The 16,274-nt window shown below is 40.7% G+C and overlaps 4 protein-coding genes and 1 long non-coding RNA gene across 13 annotated transcripts in view; 3 read left to right on the plus strand and 2 right to left on the minus strand.

Annotated features, from left to right (window-relative positions):
• The first annotated feature begins 7 nt into the window (after window positions 1–7).
• On the plus strand, window positions 8–1,311 carry LOC100114139. The gene is made up of 5 exons (XM_031930795.2): window positions 8–229; window positions 292–370; window positions 454–545; window positions 614–716; window positions 783–1,311. The coding sequence occupies exons 1-5, from the start codon at window positions 179–181 to the stop codon at window positions 923–925; spliced, it is 468 nt and encodes a 155-aa protein (XP_031786655.1). The 5' UTR covers window positions 8–178; the 3' UTR covers window positions 926–1,311.
• Window positions 1,042–5,694, minus strand: LOC100122113 (G-protein-signaling modulator 2). 2 transcript variants are annotated; one of them, XM_003428114.5, is made up of 2 exons: window positions 5,412–5,694; window positions 1,042–4,923 (listed from the first exon to the last, which is right to left on the minus strand). In XM_003428114.5, the coding sequence occupies exon 2, from the start codon at window positions 4,468–4,470 to the stop codon at window positions 2,626–2,628; it is 1,845 nt and encodes a 614-aa protein (XP_003428162.1). In that variant the 5' UTR covers window positions 4,471–4,923; window positions 5,412–5,694; the 3' UTR covers window positions 1,042–2,625. The 2 variants fall into 2 exon arrangements, with proteins under 2 accessions (XP_003428162.1, XP_031786639.1); XM_031930779.1 differs by lacking the exon at window positions 5,412–5,694 and adding an exon at window positions 5,275–5,293.
• Window positions 5,695–5,807: 113 nt separating this feature from the next.
• Window positions 5,808–8,055, plus strand: LOC100679614. Its single transcript, XM_003428113.3, has 4 exons — window positions 5,808–6,055; window positions 6,141–6,308; window positions 6,374–6,520; window positions 6,625–8,055. The coding sequence occupies exons 1-4, from the start codon at window positions 6,026–6,028 to the stop codon at window positions 7,897–7,899; spliced, it is 1,620 nt and encodes a 539-aa protein (XP_003428161.1). The 5' UTR covers window positions 5,808–6,025; the 3' UTR covers window positions 7,900–8,055.
• A 182-nt stretch (window positions 8,056–8,237) lies between these two features.
• LOC116417463 overlaps window positions 8,238–16,274 on the plus strand; it is a 59,131-nt gene continuing 51,094 nt past the window's right edge. The window contains exon 1 of the long non-coding RNA XR_004227716.1: window positions 8,238–8,515. This is a non-coding gene — a long non-coding RNA (uncharacterized LOC116417463). The remainder of the gene's footprint in view (window positions 8,516–16,274) is intronic.
• Window positions 9,907–16,274, minus strand: part of LOC100122064 (trace amine-associated receptor 8b) — a 69,810-nt gene continuing 63,442 nt past the window's right edge. For all 8 annotated transcript variants that reach the window (XM_031930785.1, XM_031930789.1, XM_016989833.2 and 5 more), the window contains 2 exons: window positions 13,924–14,023; window positions 9,907–13,151 (listed from right to left, as the gene is read on the minus strand). In XM_031930785.1, coding sequence (XP_031786645.1) covers window positions 13,036–13,151; window positions 13,924–14,023 — 216 coding nt within the window. In that variant the 3' untranslated portion in view covers window positions 9,907–13,035. The remainder of the gene's footprint in view (window positions 13,152–13,923; window positions 14,024–16,274) is intronic.

Consider the following 16,274-nt stretch of genomic DNA (forward strand, 5'->3'; position numbering starts at 1 on the left):
ATATACAAAGTCTCGTATGGGATGAGAGCATGTACGTCGCCCAAGTTTCTGCTATCGTTCGACAAAAAAACTATCGCCTCCTAAAGAGCAGCTCGACACACTTTTTAAAGTTCAGTTCTTCTCGAGTCGCGATTAAATGACGAATTTCTCGAAGTTTCAGTATGCATTTTAATCGAAAATGAAGCTTTTCGTATTTTGTGTTTTTGCGCTTTGTTTAACTGCCGCTAACGTGAGTAAAAAATGTTTGTTTTTTTGATAAATCGAATGTTATCAAGATAAAAATACTTTTAGGCTCTATTCGGGCCAAAACTGAAAGAAAAATTGCTAGAGAGGGAAGATGCCTGTCTCCGGGAAACAGGAAATACGTTACGTAAGTATAAATCAAAACAACGTGGCTCCGACGATAATAAATATTTTGGCCAATTCGAGCATTTCATCGATTTTTCAATTTAGTCAGCATCGATCATGTCAGACGCACAAAAACACTGCCCGAAGACGGTAGCCTCGACAAATTTGCACTTTGCTTATTGAAAAAACATCGCATAGTGAGTATTACAATGACATTTAAACCAATTACCGACATGCAACGCTTTGAACAAAAACATTGCCGTAGGTCAACGACGACGACACGGTGAACAAAGATAAACATCGATACTACTTAATTTTGGACGACGGCCGTAAGAAGGAGTATGCCGAGGATTGCGTGCTCAGCAGCGGTACGTATTATCTCGATTGAAATGCATAACTGTGATTATTTTTCTATCGATCGTATTCGTTTTTAGGCGGTTCGAACAACGGCGAAATCGCGAGGCACCTGCTGTCCTGTTTGCTGAAAACCGACATATTCTTCATCGACTGGTCGTACAGATCCCAAGAGGTTCTCTCGCAAATGCGTCAGAGGCAGAAGCAAAAGACACAAGCATGAAACAGTCAAACATGTGAATCATACATACAATAAAGATACGGTACAGTAATTTTGTTTTCAATTAAAAGGATCGTAGGAACGAGCAGAGTTTCGCAAATAACAAAATTCCATCTGTGTGAGTTAAATAAAAATCGACACTTTAATAAACTGTCATATTCTCAGTATAAATACAATATTATGCGTTCCTTCGTGCGAAGCGGCTATATTTATTCCCGTCGCGCGATAAGTAGCTAACAATCTACACACGCATTAAAGCCTACACGCCCTATACGCACGAAAAGGGAGGAATACAAGCGTCGACCATATACTCGAGAAATTATATTCGATTAAAAATAGAGAGAACGAGTGGGGGGCTCCATTGTGTACGCCGGCTCTCTCAAAGGCTGCTCTCTGCGTTGAAAAAGGAAGGAAAAAAAGAGAGAGTTTTTAACAATTTTTATTTCCTCTTCCACGCAGCGAGCCTCTTTGATATACACACTCGACTATAACAATATATGTATATATACGTTTGTGTGTGTGTGTCTATACAAACTCTGAATTGTGTCCCTGGCTACTTCGCTCTCTCTATGTGATGAAGATCGATAATACATAGTTTCGACGACGGTTCACACTTTCGTCTCGTCGCTTTATTCGGTCGTCAATCTATTCTATAGGCCGAACGATGAGAGAAGCTGACGCTGTTACATGATTTTGTTCCTTGCTGTTGACGCAGGCGGTATAGATAGTTATAGAATATGATATAATAATAATAATAACGTGGATACTCTATGCATATAATATAATCTTTCATTTCTAGAGGGCATATTTTGATCATATTTTTTCCTGCTTGTTTTTTAATACTATTTACAGGACACTATATCTGAGATTATTTACACGGATCTGCTGCAAGCTTTCATCGTATTACACGCCGGCGCTGAGCTTCTACGGCCTAAGTCAAGCTCCTAAAAGCTGCCCTACAAGATTTCTCATAAATTTCATCTAAAACTTTAATAACGTAAAAGCAATGGCTTTCTATACTCCGCGAGAGAGGGAATAAAATTTACGAATACTATTTCGGGTACACGTGTATAATAGTCATATAGTACAAAATAACGAAGTCTCGAGCTGCGAGTCTCTAACAAGAACGTTACATTGTTACAAGCCATCGACACATAGACAACGCGATTAGCGCTTATCGGATAGCTGATGGATTAAAACTGATGGAATAAAATATACCTTAACGGCTAGCATATAAAATATCTACGGTTAAAAAAATAATAAAAGGTATCAAAATATTCATAATTTAAGTATAATATATAGTAGAAGTATAAAAAAAGAACGCCCACGGTTAAAAAGTAAACGAGAACCATGCGGTAGATCTGTTAAAAAGTATCGACGAATACACAATGCGATGGTAATAATTTTCTTTCTGAATTCTCAAGGGGCTTGCTATTGTGCTAACAGCCTCGATATCACAATCTGAATTTACTTTCTACGAGATTCCTACTATAGCACTTGAATCAGTCGTTTTCGATGGACCAAGTGAATGTACGTTACACATCTTTACGATAATTTTCAAAACACGATCCTAATCTGGAAGTCGCAAGATAACTCATCGAGTAAGAGAACGAAAATACAATGTGGCGCTCATATATAGATTGTAAAAGAAAGCCTAAAGTTATGTACAGAAATATACACATATACATCGACGTCGTAGCAGTTTATGTCTTGTTCGGGCCTTTGGCACGCTGGTCCTCCATCCGCCCAGCCTGGAGCCTCTGAATCAGCGCGAACAGATCCTCCTCCGGAACGGTAGCCCCGGACGCTGCGTTCTCGTTGTTCTCCTGCTCGTCGTCCTTGAGTATAGGGCAGTTTGGCAGTGAGCTGCGCTGATCCTCGAGCCTGGAGCTCTGGCACCTGGCGAGCATCTCGAGGAACGAGTCGTCGTCAACCAGCGACTGGCTAGACGAGTCGACCGGCGTCTTGTTCTTCGTGGTGTTGAGCCCCGGCAGGTAGGGCAGAGTCACTCGCTGCTCGTCCATGCGTTTGCTCTGCATCCCAGCGATCAGTTGCATCAGGTCCTCCTCGTCCTTGTCTTTATTGCTCGCCTTGTTCTGGTTGAGCGCGTTGTTGTTTTTCTTCTGGTTTGTGCGCAGGGCGCAGCGTTGATCGTCCATCCTGCCGGACTGGAAGCGCGAGAGCAGCTCGAAGAAGTTCTCCTCGTCCTCTTCTTCCTTCTGAGATGGCTGTGGAGCCATACCGGCTCTGGCGCGGAACGGCTCCTCGGGCTCCTTGGACTTGCCGTCGGGAGTGAGCTTGATGAGGTCGAGGTTGTCCATGCTCTGTCTGCGAAGTCTATATCTGCCAGGGGAAGAAGCTACGATGTTGGCGGACGCGGTGTTCAGGAGATTCTTCTTGTCGTCGTCGGTCTTCTCGATGCCCAACATCTTCTGGAGGTCGGCGACGTTCATCTGAGCGGTAGCCTGGCCCATGCTGTCGCCCAGTTCCTTGGAGATCTGCAGATGCAGTTTGGCGTAATAGAGAGCCTGCTCGTGATTGCCCATAGCGGAGTAAGCGTTGCCCAGAGACCAACAGGCTCGACCCTCCCCGACTCTGTCCTTCAGCTGCTGGGCTATCAGGAGATGTCGCAAGTGGTACTCGACTGCTGCCGAATAATCTCGGAGCAGAGTGTAGGTGTTTCCCAGAGAGTAGCAGGCTTGAGCCTCGAATGCCTGATCTCCGAGCTCTTGTGCGAGCACCAGTGTGCGTCTGTAGTGCTGAGCGGCTTTCTCGAACTCGCCGAGGAAGATGTGTGAATTTCCAAGATTACTATTGGCCCTTCTCTCGGCTGCTTTTTCTCCGAATTCCCGGGCTATTTTCAGTCTCTCGTTGTGGTAGAAGATGGCCTTCTGGAAGTCGCCGAGTAGATAGTAGGTGTTACCCAAGTTTCCACACGCTCTACCCTGAGCTGCGGAGTCACTTAGTTCCTTCATCAACTCCAGATTCTCTTGGTAATAGTTGACGGCTTGCTGCAAGCATTCCTTGACTTCCTCGGAGTATTCACCAGGGCCCTGGTGTCCGACTCGGCCGTTTTGTTTTCCTTTGGCGTGATACACGTTTCCCAAGTTGTACAGTGCTCTGCCCTCGCTAAGCTTGTCACCTATTTCTCTGGATATCTCGAGGTGACGTTTGCAGCAGATCATCGCTTCGTCGAATTTGCCCATTACCTTCAGCGTATTTCCCAGGTTACCGCTGGATTTTGCCTCCCCTAGCTTGTCTCCCATGGATCTTGCAAGAGTCAAGTCATGCTTGTGGTACTGCATAGCCATCACATAGTCACCAAGATAAAAGTAAGCATTTCCTAGCTGGCTGTAAATGGCACTTAGAGTTCGCAGATCATCTGTACCAGCTTGTATGGCTGCCTGGAAAAAGGCTACTCCAGCTCTGCAATCTCCTGCTTTGCAGAGACGCTCACCCTCTAAAGCAAGTTCTAAGCACATGTTGGTGTCACTACCACTGATCTGGTTCTCAGTGGGCAGATTTTCTGCGCTTGCACTCAACGACATTCTGATTACTTTGAGCTTTAGATATATATATATATATAACTGTAAAAAGATGATGCTTAGAAGCACCAATTCTTTCTAAAATCCTTATGCTTATGGAATAGTAGACTTATTAGCCAAGTTTTCTAATACACTTTTGAAATACTGATGAGTAAACGATTAAATCCTTTGCATCTGAGACTGCGCTTTGACGACAGATTTGTTTTGTAAGGTATAAGTGATATCAAAAATCTTAAGAGGCAATTTCACAAATTGCAGGGTCATAGGTAATAAAAAGAACTATATCGGTAGAAAGTATAATGCTGACTTGTGCACATGTGGCTTACCACCTCGCTTATAAAAATGACTATCTACTGGAGTTAGCACCTGGAATCATTGTTCGCTGCTTCTCTTTCTGAACATTCAACTGTGCTGAGGTGTCCTATGCGTTCAACTGCATTTATGATCCAATGTAACCTGTAAAGACAATTCAATTATTTCTAGTACAAGACCATCTGTTTTTTTACTAAATAAAAAAGTCCGACGGGCGCACGTAATTCCAGTAACCTCGAAAATATCCTTTATAAGTAAGAAAATCTAGGGTTAAAAAAAATGTCTAGTCCGACAAATAAAATTTTTTAACAGTTCGAAAAAAAAAATCGGAGCAATTCTTTGGCTTATTTGGTCTATAAGGGCGCGCCATGTTTCCCTCCTATTGTGGTCCACGCATAAATCCTTGAAATTCTCAAAAAATCGCTCGGACGAGTCTTTTATTTTCAAATCACCCGATTCAAACTCTTTTTTATATAAGTACAAAAAATGACCAACCATCCAAACAATTTTTTCCCGGAAAAGTCACTGCTATGCGTAATCCAGCGCACCATATCAATCAGTCGAGATAACGATCTCCCAAAAAGCATCGTCTAATAATAATCCTCCCAACAGGAAAGCACGAAAATACTTACGCGAGGAGCTCCAAAAAGGCGAGTTAATCCTCGACTAGACGCTGCCGTAGTCAGTTCAGGAATGGATTTTTTGTGTAACGGATGAAATAAAAAGACAGTAGCAGCAGCAGCGTCGCCTCCTCCGCAAGAATCACGTATGTGTATATGTATGTACAACACGGGAATACAGACCGACGACTCCTCCCTCATTAGTTATGAGTCATTAACCCTCTCTATGCGAGAGCGAGAGGAGAGAACAATTCGCGGTCCGTTGGCTCAACGTCGTCGATTGGTCGATTCTCGCGAAATAACGCGCTACGCTAAAGCTAGATGCTGACCGGTCGATAGGTAGGTTAAGTGGATATATGTGGAATGGGGTTTTGGGACTGCTGGCGACATCTGTTGGGAGAATGGATGTGCGGCTGGTGGCTGGCTGGTGGTGGTGTTGTGGTTGTCGTTTTGAAAAACTATTTTGACGTGCCACCGGCGCCCTTTGAATTAACTCACGAAACCCCGGGATCTGGCCTTCTATTATTGTGTACTATAATGGAGGCTGGAGAGACCAGTGTGATATACGACGTCCAAAGACCGAAATAAAAGATATTGCTGAACCATTTAATCACATAACCGAAACAATGTCAGAAATCACAGACGCTAGTATTTTGGTAAACTTTATTTAGGCTATATTTGTCTTTATTTTATTCATGGCTTATAAGATATTTTTAATTGATTTCGTTACTGTCTTTGTAGAGGGATGTCATTGAAAGGAATGGATTACGTTTTAGTAATTTTAAAACAAGGGATGCATCTAAGCTATATTCTGTACAGGCTTTTCTCAACGAAGTGTTGGATCTGAAAGTTAATATTGTTAATATTGAAAGTATCGAAGAACTACAGCCTTGTTTGGATCGGTTAAATGTAAGTACAAAAGTTACAATTATTACGGTTTAATTGTATGTATAAATTTACATACATTCTTTCAGAGAGAATTTCAAAAAAGAAGCTATCCAGAGTATGATCTAGCTAAAGAAGGAATCCAGGAATTACTGATTGATGAGACTGTTGATGCCAATATACCAAATGTGAAATCTAAAGATGGAATTGACATTGATTATAAAATGGCAACAGTGGTAAGTTATTTATATTTACAAACTCTCTAATACTAGTCGAATATAAGCCATATATAACATTTTGCGGCGGTCTAGTTTGCAATAATAAATGTTTGGTATTTCAGGTGCTAAAGTCTTACCTTGACAATATCACAACAAGGCTTGAGATATTTAAATATGTATGTGTTCATATCGCTGATAGGGATATAGGCACACATACAGGTATTTTTCCAGACTTGGGAGCGGTAACATGGAATCTTTCCAAAAATTTGGATGAATTGAGAGCAGATAGGTTTCGTAAAAAAATAATAGCAATTCATTTGGAAAGTAATATTTTAGAAATACAAAAATCTGAAGATATCATCCATGCAGCATCTGAAATAGATTCTCTAATAATATTCTCTACTTTTGTAAAACAGCCACATTTGAAGACAGAGAGACTTAGCGATTATGCACCAACTTTAGCAAGTCTCAAATTTAAAGATGATGATAAAATCCAGAAATATGTAATGCCTGATAAAAAAGTGCATTATGATTTCAAGCGTCAGATAACACTAGTCAAACCGCAAAATCAAACCCAAAGGAAGGCACTGTATAAAATAATAAACAGCGATGAACTTATGGTGAAGTACAGCAGGCCAATTCTGAATGAAAATGATAGCGTTACCTCATTTTATCGTCAGCTGTACAATTCTGATTTGATTTACTGGGAAGACTATAAAATTGGATTTCTAACAGAATCCATTAAAAATAGATATATTGAATTTTACAAAACAATGGTTATAGATTCAAATAGCGAATTCGATATAGAATCAAGATTTCTGAGACATGCGAATGACTTTCTTAATTTTAAAGAAAAGGAAAATGGTAACGATACCATGGAAAGTTATGCTTACTATTTTCTAAAATCTTTGGATTTATTTATTACGAAATGGGCAGAAGTCAATCAACCCGACTATGAAGCCACTTTAAGCTTGGAATTATATCATTTGCTACGGCAAATATCGTCTAACGGCGTTAAATCTAACGTTTCAGTTAATAATAGTCAAGGCACAACTAAACTCTGTGATTTAATGTTTCGAAACAAAGAAACTGCTCTCATCATTAAGGCCAAATATTCCCGAAATAAAGAACTATTGATGCAAGGACTTTCACAGCTAGAAAATGAATACAAGACTGTATTGAAAGAATATGAAAAACAAGCTTATTTGGTCATTGATATGTTACATCAAGAAAAAAACAAATTTATGGTTTCCATGATATTACAAGTGGCATACTCCAATGATGGTGCAAATAAATCAACTAAACCTCGCATATCTTTTTTGACATTGTATAATACGATTGGCGAAAAAACGTGTATACATTTTGATCAAAAATATAAATTATTAGAACTAACTTAGAGTAGAAAAGGCTGGTGTATGCACAAAATAGCAGGCTGTTTTTAATAATTTTATACAACTATGTAAGTTACCTTTATAACATAGCGATAAATAAGTGCTCTGTAAATATTTTATGAATCTCAGAATAAAAATGCAATAACAAGTCTGATCCTAAAAGATCTTTCGTTTTCTTTATTCTGATCTAAGTATCCTTATTAATGTACTTGTCTCATTCAGCTATGATTCGACTATATGAAGTGTAAACCCGCGCGATCGGTTTGAAAATGCGTATTACGCGCCATCTACCGCACACGAGGTGGAACTAAAGTGCCTGTCTCGAACGGCGTCAACGACGAGCGCCCGGCAATATCGCGGTGCCGGTAAGTTGTGGGCTGAGGTGAGATGATGTTCTCGAGGATGTTGGTAAATGACGTTTCTTTTGTTTAAAAATGTTTGCTGCGAGTATAAAAGTAGTTTAAAGTTTGTTAAGTAATATGGTTCAGTGTGAGAATTCCAGTTTCTTTCTGCGTATACTTACATTACACGAGAGACTTGATTGTGAATTGTGTGATGAAGAAACATCAAACATCGATCTTCAGAATATGAAGAATAAGAGTTGCAGAGTGGACGTCGAAGGGTGAGTTCGTTACGGCTATCGCTGTGTTTTGTTGATTAAATTGTTTTCCGTATATACAAGCCTATTTATAGGTTGGAACCGACAATTTTTACGATTTTACTTCTAATAATATTGGCCTTTCGTAGCGAGCGTTGAGAGTCAACTTCTATGTACTAATTAATCATTTAAGAATAAGCAAGTAATTAAAGTTGACTAATAAGGGCCTAACTCGAACTAAGTCGTGAGTTTACACACGGAATGCAAACGAGTATAACGCGTGTCTAATATTATACGATGCAAGTTTGAGCCTGCAACACGACACTAGCATAATGTCGCGGAACTACACGTCAAAGGAATTCTGGCGCATCAGTTCTCATTACTTCGTCATATAGGTAATTATTCTCTCGCGTATTATATGCGATACTCTAGAAATATCGTCTCGCATTGCTTCTCTAATTTCGAGATCGTTACACAAGTTGGAAACGTATAAATTTCGTATTCGAATGCTGCCGAATAACCTCTATTTTACCAAATTATAGTAGAGTTTGATAATATTTTTACATAATAATCATCCAGAGAGATATGCCTGGCACCGAAATCTCATCCGAAATAAATTATTCGCGCATAGCCATACGAATACCGACGAGTCTGATCCTCATCCAACATCCCTCGCTTCGAAACGACCTGACCATCAAAGGACAAACTGCGCGACATTACATCTGTTCGACGAGAGACTCGTCCCGGCTATATAAGCTGCTGTGGCGTATATTGTAATTTTCGTCTCTTGACCACTGGGCTGCCAACTCGAGCCCGCATGTCTGCACTGCACGGGGAATTCCGCTTCGAATACCCCAATCAGAGAATTTAAGTCCTCTCTCTCAGAGGGAATTTATCGGGGCTTTTCGGGAATTTCGAGCGAGGGTCGAAAGTTAAATTTTCATTTTGTATAAACAGTTGACTTGAAAATAATGGTTGAAACCAACGCGATGCTCGGGGTAATGTTTAAAACCAATAATTTCCTGCGGCCGATCGCACCCGGAATACATCCCCCATGTACACATTGTCATTTGCATGTGATACACGCGACTACATCCTTGTACACATACATATAGGTATGTACACACATCCTCTCGTTCCCTCGGAAATTTCGCGTTTCGATTCCGCGCGTCACAGTTAATTTTCGCGGTCGGCTGGGCTTTCCCAGTTAACGAATGCTCGTCGCCCATTGTGTGTTCTACACGTGTTTTTCCGCGTCAAACCTGTACCTGCCAATGATTCTAAAGCATTCGATTATGCGCTTTTAAAAATCCCGCCGGGATATTGGCTCTCGGTTCCGGTTGTCGCTTTTGATTTTCAAATTTGCACTTTTGGAACGTTGTAAGGGTGAATAAAAGAACGTGGACTACTGCATGTATTTGATTGTTATGAGTAATTTAATATATGATACATCAAACATAGTTTTATGCTTACAAATGCGTCGTTAAATAAACATACTTTGGTTGATATCCATTTTTTTTGTCGTGTCACAACTGAACGGTCATCGACTATAAGATATATATAGAATTTATTTACAATAAAATTATTTCCATTTCTGTAACAGCGAGTAGATTTCGGCGAGCGCCTCTTGTGTTCTTCTTCATATCTTTTATATACGTATAAGACTACGATAGACTTTGAACTTTGAAATTTAACTCGATCACTCGGATGATTATTTTTTTATTCACCTATTACATAGTATTATTGTGGTACTGTATATTTATATATTATCTATATTTAAGTGATTGAATTTTAAAGTTGAACGTCTATCCTGTCTTTGAAAATGTTTTCTCGTGGTATAAGGCGTTATTACATATCAACGTATGTATACTAAAAGTTCTTACTTAATAATCAATTCATTACTATGTATATATGTATATAATGAAATCATATATAGTTCATACTTTACTTAGTTAGTTCATGTCACCTACATATTTTTCTTTTTTTTCTCTTCTTTACTTTATAATCAATTGTGCTTCACTTAATTTCATATACCTAAATGTTATATGTAATCATCGCACTTTGCGATTTATGTTTAATTCTCTTCATTGTGTTGGCTTTTTCTTCCATTACAAAAAGATCATCCCTCCCACACAACATTTGTGCTTGATTAGATGTAGTAATTGGTTTATACTCATGTAATTCACTATAGACATTCTTTTTTTTATTCGTTTTCTTTTAAATGGCAAAATCGGCGACGACTTTTATTTTATTTTATATATTATTCTTCTTTATTACGGGACAGGCCATATCAAAGGGGCAGTGACGAATCGGTGGACTTACAGTTATTTACACGTGCACAATTCTCAACAAAATAATCTTGCGATCGTACAATATATGCATTATAATAATTATTGTTACTGTTTACTCTGACTTTTCAAGTTGGATTCGCACTTCTTTTTCTGTGAAATGAGCAATTATATACTCAAAATAAAAAATCCCAATTTTGTGCTTCCTGAAATAATCTTTTCGAAAAAACCACAAATTTCACACTATACTGAAAAAAAACACAGTCGTTTCTGCTGTAAAGTCCGGTAGTTTTAACCGTTCTGCCACCGTAACGACTGTTCAGTAAGAACAACGGTGTGCCACTGGTAGTTTTGGCGAGTCACGACTCGTAAAACTGGTCGTTTACGCGGGACACCAGCAAAAACGACCTAACTGATTCTTTAAAACTGCTGAACTCTACGGTAATCTTGGCGAGTCTTCGTACAATGACGGATTACTGGTGCGAGTTCAGTTAAAATGGCTGTGTTTTTTTCAGTGTACAATCAGTGCATCAAACATAGGGCCAAAAATCGAGCCCCGAGCTATGCAGTTCCTCCGCTTACAGCGACGGATACTCCTATAGTTGTCCCAAAAGTCGCGCAGTAGTCGGTTTCTCGGCACAAAACCCCGACCGTTTCGCGTTTAACAACAATTACGTCGATTGCTTCGTTAGCCCGCGTATATAAACGCCTAATTGAGACGTGACCTTTGCGTTTGGTATCAACCTTCGCGCATAACACACACCCTCGTGTATGCGAGTGCATATTGCTTTTATACGATTCAGAGCACTCGGTGTGTATTTTATTTTTATTTTTCGTTTGATCCCCCCGAACTAAAACCGCTTTTAATTGTCTTTTATACGGCGAGTATCATCACATTTTTTTTTTATTGAACTAGGTCCGTATTTTTTATTCTTTTTCTTTCGACTGTGTAATATAAGTACATCGCGCCCAGCGTTTTACGATTACTGTCATCGTGTATTAGTAAGTTATACCGTTATCGGCTATATTTTTATCGTTAAATCATTGTCACCTTTGTTTTATTTTTTTTACCGTTAATTTAACAATATTAATGTTCGACATTAATTCGAAGGAAGTGTGGCGGTAGAACACATGGCTTCGTCTTTACACGATATACCAAATACGTTAGACTTTCAACATAATTCATTGATAATAAGTAAATATAGTTAGCGATATTATGCGATAATTCATTGAATATAATTAAGAGATACTTCATTACGCAAATAGAAAAATATCATGATTATTACGATATAATATATATTTAAATTACGGATATGACTAATAAAATATTTCGGTTAAGTATTTTTACAGAAATTTTAGTACCGCGTGTCTGCAGTTTTGCAATAAATTTGAATCGAGTGAAGTGAAAAATTTTGTTTTTCAATCAAATCAATGCAAGGACACGTATTCAGTTGCAACAACTCTATTCTTCCTTTTGATTATGTATGTCTGAAGTCTCTTGTACAAGAGTAACTAAATATTTCTGTAAAGTTTGATACATGTTCTAATTTATATATATATATATATTTTTTAAATATTTCAAAGATTAATAGTCTTGTACAATGGTTAGTCCCTGTTGCAGCTAAATACGTTTTCTTGCCTTGACTTAAAGCCGCATTAGCCAGATTTGTTTCGAATCCTTCAGTCACTAAACTTGAATCGCATTACCATAAAGTTCATCAACTTAACAACAATAAATTTCAATCATACAAGAATTTGTTCTTTAGACAATCCAAAATAGTGACCAAAGGTCCAAGTCACCCCTAAAAAAAAACTGAAAAACCTCATTATACATCGCGGAACCAAGAGCAATCAAGAGACAGTTCAAGAGAAGCGTTCCATCGTCGCGACCGCGCCCGTGCGTCCCATTGTAAAAACGCAGGCGTAGGCGGCGCTGTTTCTGACCAGAAGAAACGCCAGGGTATCGGCGTGTCCCCATACCAACAGAACGACTCTAAGGTCGTGCGAGAGCCATACCGCCCTGAAAGAGGTAGCGTGCCCAGCAGCGCCACCTGTCCTCCTCCTGCGTCTTCTGCGCCTGCGTCTCATCGCGGGCCCGACGATGGCCGACATTATGAGATCCTCGTTGCTGTTGCTGCGGCGCGTCCTCGAGGCTACTTCTGACGCCGCCACGCTGTACTAACTGACCTCCTCGTCCTCAGCCGGTGTCGGCGAGTACTCGGCGAGCTCGTCCGTCTGCGTGGCGGCGTCCCTTCCTCACGTGATCAACACGCCACCAGGTGTCATCTCCCACGGTAGAGGTGGCGTAGTCGCTAACGAGAGCGTTGAGCAACGCGCGAGTGAGCAACGCTCCATCGAGTAGCGCTCCAGTCCTGAAACGTAGACAAGTTTTTAGTGAAATTTGAATTACCCGCGCAAAGTTTTACCGGCCGAGTTACGAAGATTACTTATTGTTGCGATTGCAAACGTTTAATTCAACGCTTCATAAGCTAACAACTGTACGTATTCAAAGCTTCGAGTCAATATTTGCTGCAGGTGTCTTACACGCGTATAATACTCAGTCGGTAATTACCGGCTTTCATTAAACTTTTCAAATTACCGTGTAAATATAGAAATTCAGAACGAGTTGAACTAATCAAATAACTTCTGAAGTTTTCCTTGCACAAACATCCGAAGGAATTCTAACGAATTTCAATCCGCTCCGCATTACCATATCTATATAAAGGAAGTACAAGTGTTTTATCGAAAGCTCGTGAATTCAAACACTTGGGAATCGAACCCTATGAAAAATAAACCACCTACTCGAAACAATTCTCAAACAATGGCAATCACGAGAACAAAGAAATCCCATCCGTCAGGAAAAAGCCGCTAATTAATTGATCTCCGCTGTGGTCAGCAAACAAACGAATTCCCGCGTCGCGCCCGAAAACATTTGTCTCCCGCTGCTGGTCCCGCGCGCACACGCTTGCAATTTAATCACATTAGTTATTAACGAATCGATCGCGTACGAAAGTCGAGTCGAAAGATTCCGACCGATCGTTAGCCGAGTTTTGGAGCCGTCCTACTAATGAACACCGATAATTACGAAGGAGTGAGCATCATTGCTGCTCTGTTGGGCGCAGGAATTTTTTCGTTTGTACATACCTGATAAATCTAATCCACCAATACTGCAGACGTCAAGGCCGGCGGTGCTAGTGGCGCAGCAATGCTGCTTCGGTCCCATTGGCTTAGGCCTGCATAGAAGCTGTAACGATTGAAGATGCGTTAACCCATTGCTTTTACAAAGGAAAATATCGTTACAAAGTCGTGCACAGTGACATTGTACATTCGGCGTTCGGCTAAAATAGCAATTGTTACAACTTGTGTAATCGAAACTCTAAGAGAAACCCTAAGCACCAGTCATCATCATTTGTTAGCCCCAAACACCTTGAGTTTAATCGAGATGTAGCAGCCTTCACACCTGTGACTCTCGAAGATTAATCCCTGTTTAGCCGAGGGCTCATTAATTATGTATGAGCCGCACGCTCTATTATGCAAATTGCTTATTATGCAGCAGATAATTCACGAAATCAGGAAGTTCAACGTTCTTTATCATCCCGCCGAGAGAGCACATCCCCTTTAAAGAATGTTTAATACAACTATTTGCACTCTCGCTTGAAAAAAAGCGCAGCGTTTGAGCAAACACGGATGAGCTTCGATTTTCACGTCGTTCGCAGAGCTGGATAGGCATACACATTTCAATATACACGAGGGGCGTCACTCATTCGGTGCGTTAAAAATTGATCGCGCCAGTTAGCGAAACGGTGCGATATGACGATCCTGCGCAAAAAGTGAAATATCGAGTGACCTTTCAACAGAGTCTCATTCCTATACGTACACGCGTTGCTGCCTTTTAAAAAGCGCCCTTCGTTAGGTAAAAATAATCATCGCATTCATTACTCCTCGCGATATCACACGAGCGAACGCCTGCGAGAGCTTGGAACTATATCGCCGATAAATTGGCCGCGTCAAATTAATTATCCGCAGGCTCGGCGGTGTACGTTTTTCAATTTAATTGTCAGATCGCGCGTAAATAAAGCGAAACGGCTCGCCGCGCGATCGCGCGGCCGCGCTAATGACCGAAGTAATCTCGACCGATACCAGGCCACTAGTCGTACTATAGCTGAGTACATACTGCTGTTGGTTTTAGTAGTAAGTACATACTTTAATCGCTTCTGTTTTAGATACGTCGCGCTGAATGGCTCGTTGAAATGTCATATTTTGAAAATCGTTACCGACCGTCGGTAATCCTTGTATAGGTTATGTTTTACTTTATTCGGTAATCGACTCTAGGTCAGGGCACTGTCTCGAAAAATAGTCATTCTTCCTGCGAGTTAACCAACCCGAAAACTCGTCTATCTCCCACGCAAAACAACGAATATTCGTCTCGCGGCTTCTCTCTCAGCGAACATTCATTTTTCTCGGTTCCGGAAAAGAGACCGCAGAGCGCTTGCAAAGTTTAAAAAACCCTACAATTAATCACCCGCCGCGCTTGGATTCTACTTTTGTCTCGGCGCTGAAATTAAACAATAGTCGCTGATACCCGCCTCCTTTCTTCCCTCCCGTTTCTTTCCACGCTATCTTTCCCTCTCTCTGTCTCTCTTTCCACCCTCCAACCGCGCGATTCTCCCCCTCGAGCTCAGCTGGGTAAACAGCGGCGGCTTGTCGCGTAATCAAAGATTTACGGGCTAACGACGCGCTTTTCAGGAAATTCATGAGGTGTAAAGTCGAAGGTGGAAAATCCATCGCCGTTAACGTAACGCCTCTCTGTGCGCTTTTTCACGCTGGATGCGCGACATTTTTCCCAGCGAAGTTTGATGTCTTTTTAAGGGGTATGTATTCTCATTGTCTGACTGATTCTGGACGCTACTACTCGAGACGGATCAAGTCTTGCGCGAAGTATACAAACTCGGATGGATTATTTATCACGAAATTAGCATTTTAAGTTACTTTCGCACTCTGAAAAGAAAAGTTTGGCGCGAATGGCTCATTTTGTCGCGCGAATGTAAATGAGAAAGAGAGAGAGAGAGAGAGAGAGAGAGAGAGAGAGAGAGGGAGAGAGAGAGAGAGAGAGAGAGAGAGAGACAGAAAGAGGCAAATACAAATCTGTGGCTCGTCGCCTCATGAATATGAAACGAAGTAATCCATTTACCATCTGCAGGTAGAATATCACTTTGTTTCGAAAAAGCTCGCGGTGTATCCCGAGAAATCGTGGCAAACTTTCTAGTATTACCTTATAGGAAGCAATCGGAAAACTCGTAGACTTCGTAAAGCGCGAAATTGAGTGATTCCGGGATGACAGCCTCGTAAAGGCAACTTTATTAAACATTAGGGATATGAAAAAGATAACGATCGGATTTTCAATTTTCATCGTGACGAGTCAGTGCAGGTACCTCTGCTCCGGCAGTTAAAGGTTGATATATGGCCGGAGCCTTCGAGGAAAAACTCGAGCGGCT

Source organism: Nasonia vitripennis, chromosome 4 (genome assembly GCF_009193385.2).
Source record: "Nasonia vitripennis strain AsymCx chromosome 4, Nvit_psr_1.1, whole genome shotgun sequence".
NCBI lineage: Eukaryota > Metazoa > Arthropoda > Insecta > Hymenoptera > Pteromalidae > Nasonia > Nasonia vitripennis.

Bases quoted from the DNA above. Each gene is read 5' to 3' on its own strand.
- LOC100114139 (XM_031930795.2), top strand. From the start codon at position 179: ATGAAGCTTTTCGTATTTTGTGTTTTTGCGCTTTGTTTAACTGCCGCT. The intron at 230-291 runs GTGAGTAAAAAA...AAATACTTTTAG, and splicing joins TTTGTTTAACTGCCGCTAAC to GCTCTATTCGGGCCAAAACT. The intron at 371-453 runs GTAAGTATAAAT...TTTTCAATTTAG, and splicing joins GGAAACAGGAAATACGTTAC to TCAGCATCGATCATGTCAGA.
- LOC100122113 (XM_003428114.5), bottom strand. From the start codon at position 4,470: ATGTCGTTGAGTGCAAGCGCAGAAAATCTGCCCACTGAGAACCAGATC.
- LOC100679614 (XM_003428113.3), top strand. From the start codon at position 6,026: ATGTCAGAAATCACAGACGCTAGTATTTTG. The intron at 6,309-6,373 runs GTAAGTACAAAA...ACATTCTTTCAG, and splicing joins CTTGTTTGGATCGGTTAAAT to AGAGAATTTCAAAAAAGAAG. The intron at 6,521-6,624 runs GTAAGTTATTTA...TTGGTATTTCAG, and splicing joins ATTATAAAATGGCAACAGTG to GTGCTAAAGTCTTACCTTGA.